The sequence below is a fragment of the Maylandia zebra genome, linkage group LG6 (genome assembly GCF_041146795.1).
Source record: "Maylandia zebra isolate NMK-2024a linkage group LG6, Mzebra_GT3a, whole genome shotgun sequence".
Taxonomy (NCBI): Eukaryota; Metazoa; Chordata; class Actinopteri; order Cichliformes; family Cichlidae; genus Maylandia; species Maylandia zebra.
The window spans coordinates 22,471,192-22,475,622 of record NC_135172.1 but is presented as its reverse complement, the minus strand read 5'-3'; the positions used below and the strand labels follow the sequence as shown (position 1 = coordinate 22,475,622).

Here is a 4,431-nt window from a genome sequence, read left to right as displayed (position 1 = left end):
GTAGTTTGCCTAGAGGAAGAACGAATAAATTTTGTGTAACCCATTGCAGTGTGTGCGTGGTGGTTTGTTGCTGGTCCTTACTAGAATTCCTATTCTTTTTGCATGGAGGCTCTCTTAACAGACCTCCCGTAACATTTGGCGTTTGTCGACAGGATTTGTGACCAGTATACAAACCTACCTGCCTTAGACTGATTAATATGGCGGATGAGTTATCTGAAACCAGGAATATGGCGTCACCATTTTTTATCGGTGCGCCCTGGGTACCAAAATTTTGTGGGCTTAATACGAATTATGAAGATTGGGAGAGTCAAATTAGCGCAATGCTCCGTGCTCAAAAGTGGTCGATAGAACAGCAATGTGATTTTGTATTGAGTGCATTAGGAGGAGAATCACGACGTGAAATTCTTATTCTGGAACAAGCGGAGCGGGATACGCCAGATAAAATCTTTCTTCAGCTTAAAGAACTGTATGGGGACAAAACAGCCGTGGGTACCCTGCGTGCCATGTTTTATGAATGTAGACAAAGGACAGAAGAGCCTATTAGAAAGTTCACGTTACGCTTAAGGGAGTTGGGCCATCGCCTGCAGACAAAAGAGCCACAAGGGTTTCGGCGGGCTGACCTGCACCTGCGTGATCAGTTTGTCTTGGGTCTTAGGGAGGGTGAGATACAGCGTGATCTGCGGCGTTTATTAAGGCACGATCCTGACCTCTCATTTGAACAGGTGCGTAAAGAGGCTCTGCAATTGGAAGCGGATGCGCTGTATGGTGTACATGAGGACTCCGCTTGTGCTGTAGTAAGAGGGGATTTAAAGTGGCAGGATACTCTGAATTGGAGAGATAAGTTTAAAGTGGAGATCCTTGCAGAAATGAAGGAGCAAATTATGGATCTCAAAAATACTCTTCAGGAGGAGCTGAGGGAATTTGTCCGACCAGCACCAATGCCACGGACGTTTTCAGCTCCTAGAGGTGAGCGAGAAAGGTGGAACCTTAGTTCCCCTCAATATAGGGGAGGTGTTGAAGTGTCCGAGCCACCCCCGGTGACAAGGCAAACCCCACGGTTAGTGGAGCGACCACGGCACAAGTGGGATGAGCATGGGCAGCCTATTTGTAGTAGGTGTGGAGTTAGTGGACACATGGCAAGAGAGTGTCGGGGCACTTCATCTCAGATGGCTTTAAACGAGTAAATCCAGTCGCTATGGGCCAGGTGATTGGAAAGGATGATAGTGGTCCAACTCAGTTAAACCACCCTCAATTTTTAGGGGCATGCCGTCAAGTAGAAGTATTCATTGATGGTAAAGAAGTGACATTTTTGCTGGATACTGGGTCTAATGTAACATTAATGCCACAAGCCTGTTTTAGGAGATTGTTTGGTGAACAGGAGCCGGGGAAAGAGAGTGATCTTAATTGGCTAAAGCTGAAGGCCGCGAATGGATTGGCTATTCCTTACGTGGGCTATGTGTTAGCTGAAGTACAGGTGGGAGACATTACCCTAAAAGATATGGGAATTGTGATTTCAAAGGACGACCCCAATAATTCTAATGCATTACCTATATTAGGTATGAACATCATCGTTCCATGTTGGGATGTGTTTTTTTTGAAACCTCAGACGCAGACCCAGACCTGGCCTGTTGGCTCGACTGTAGACGCTCAACAAGCGTGGGCATCTGCTTTTCAGGACTGTCAAAGAATTCAGGCAGCTGTCCCCGTACCACAAGTAGGGACCCTGCGACCCGCTTACCGCCACCCGGTGAAGATCCCTGAACACAGTGAGCAGGTGATTTGGGCTAGGGCCCCACAGACACTGAGGAAAGGACAATGTATCTTGGTGGAGCCATTGGAAGGGCCTAGTACAGTTGCCGTTGCTCGATCGCTAGGAACTGTCTATAGAGGCCGGGTCCCTATCAAAGTAAGGAATCTCAATCCTTTTCCTATTACGTTACGACGTTATGAGGCCCTGGCTACATTCTCCACGGAAAATGTCGACATTCAGGAACCTTTTGAAGTCACGTTTGAGCAAACCAGGCCAGGCATCGTTGAAGTGGGCGTATCCCAGGTGAGCTCGGAACCATCTGGTAAAGCTCCTCACATTGAAGTTATGACACAAGGGCGGTCGAATCTATCTATGGAGGAGCAGGAAAAGTTAAATGGTCTCTTGAGGAAGTGGGGCGATGTGTTTGCTGCCGACGAAGAGGATTATGGCCACACAGATGTAATTACGCACTCTATTCCGACAGGTATGGCACCTCCTATTAGAGAGCGGTATAGGCCAATCCCCCCTAAAATGTATCAGGAAGTGCGAGAATTGCTGAATAATATGATTCGATCAGGGGTGGTGCGAGAGAGTACAAGTCCCTGGGCAGCACCCATTGTCCTGGTAAGGAAAAAGAATGGGGAATTGAGATTTTGTGTGGATTACCGCAAGTTGAATGCAGTGACACATAAAGACGCCCATCCATTACCTAGAATTGAAGAGACCTTGACGATGCTGACTAAATCAAAATACTACTCCACCCTTGATCTAGCAAGTGGGTATTGGCAAGTGAAAGTTTCTGAAGCTGACAGGGAAAAAACTGCATTTTGTACTCCTTTTGGCTTGTATGAGTTTGAAAGAATGCCTTTTGGATTGTGTAATGCTCCAGCAACATTTCAAAGGTTGATGCAGAGTTGTTTGGGAAGTCAAATCACAGAGTCCGCTTTTGTCTATCTGGATGATGTGATAGTATATTCACCGGATTTTGACAGCCACCTAGAACATCTGCAGGCAGTGTTTGCAAGATTGAAGAGCTATGGGCTGAAGTTGCGACCTGATAAATGTGTTCTTTTCCAGCAACAGGTGAAGTTCCTGGGTCACCTGGTGAACAGTGAGGGTGTGGCTCCGGACCCTGATAAGATTGCCGCTGTACAGAAGTGGCCGGCCCCGCAGACTATTCATCAGGTGCGTTCCTTCTTGGGCTTTGCCGGTTATTATCGGCGGTTCATTGCAGGGTTTGCGGGTGTTGCTAGGCCTCTTAACTCGCTGCTAGTGGGAGTACCGAAGAATAAAAAACAGAATATCCCCATAAATTGGGATGAGGATTGTCAGCAGTCCTTTGATCTTCTGAAGCAGAAATTGCTCGAGGCTCCTATTTTAGCTTTTGCTGATTTCAGATTACCCTTCCGGCTTTATACGGATGCCAGTAAAGTGGGCCTTGGTGCAGTACTGTCTCAAGTACAAGATGGGAAGGAATGTGTGATAGCCTATGCTAGCAGAAGCTTAGCACCCGCCGAAAGGGATGATGCAAACTATAGCTCCTTTAAACTGGAGCTGCTCGCTTTGAAGTGGGCGGTGACTGAGAAATTTAAAGATTATCTATGGGGGTCTCTGTTCACAGTTTATACTGATAATAATCCATTGGTCCATTTATCGACTGCAAAAGTGGGCGCAGTGGAACAACGGTGGGTAGCCCAGCTCGCAAATTATCAATTTGATATTAAGTATCGGCCTGGCCAGGAAAATGTGAATGCTGATGTTCTGTCTAGAATGCCATTGCAGGTGCAACCCCAGGATTTGGTGCCTCCACAGAGTGTGGACGAAAAAGCATGGGTTCAGGCTGTGAACATCGATTGGGATCCAGGATGCTGGCAAGGCTTACAAGAGCAGGACCCCACGCTGCATAGTGTGAGATACTACATGGCCCGAGGAAAGATGCCATCTGGGGAGGAAAGACGCCAGGAGCCTACTGCAGTCTTAAACTACATGAAACAATGGTCACGGCTGGAGTTGTTGGAGGGTGTTCTGGTCCGCAGGGGGGTGGATTCCAACACCTGTGAGGCGTACTACCAAATCCTTGTTCCTTTGGAGGAACAGCAACCAACATGGAAGGCTTTCCATGAAAGGAATGGTCATTTGGGGGTGGCAAAGACACTTTCGATGCTGCGCCGTAGTTTTTATTGGCTTCAAATGGAGAAGAGAGTGCGGGACTGGACAACGTCCTGTGAACGGTGTGTACGTCATAAAGGTCGTGGTGACGGTCGGGCCCCACTTAGTCCTGTTCTTACACACGCACCTCTCCAAACCGTGGCAGTTGATTTCCTGACATTAGGTAGACCGGCAGACTCATACCAGTACATTTTGGTCGCCACTGATTTGTTTACAAAGTATGCTTGGGCAATACCTACCAGGGACCAGACCGCTGCAACTACAGCGAAGATGTTGTTGAGACATATTATTCAGCCAATTGGATGCCCAGAACAACTGCACTCGGATCAAGGTGCTAATTTCGAGTCCGCCCTCATAAAGGAGCTCTGTCAGTATTATAATTGTCGGAAAAGTCGAACTACTGCCTATCATCCTGAGGGAAATGGGGCCTGTGAACGTTTCAATCAGACATTAATAAATATGCTGTCCACCCTAGAGGAAGAGAGGCGGACTCGGTGGGTACAATGTTTGCC

At 47.5% G+C, this 4,431-nt stretch overlaps 1 protein-coding gene across 1 annotated transcript; it reads left to right on the top strand.

Annotated features, from left to right (window-relative positions):
• The first annotated feature begins 108 nt into the window (after window positions 1-108).
• On the top strand, window positions 109-3,635 carry LOC143418997 (uncharacterized). The gene is made up of 2 exons (XM_076884870.1): window positions 109-2,234; window positions 2,828-3,635. Exons 1-2 carry the CDS (start codon window positions 1,196-1,198, stop codon window positions 2,863-2,865), a joined length of 1,077 nt encoding a protein of 358 aa, XP_076740985.1. The 5' UTR covers window positions 109-1,195; the 3' UTR covers window positions 2,866-3,635.
• The last annotated feature ends 796 nt before the right edge of the window (window positions 3,636-4,431 follow it).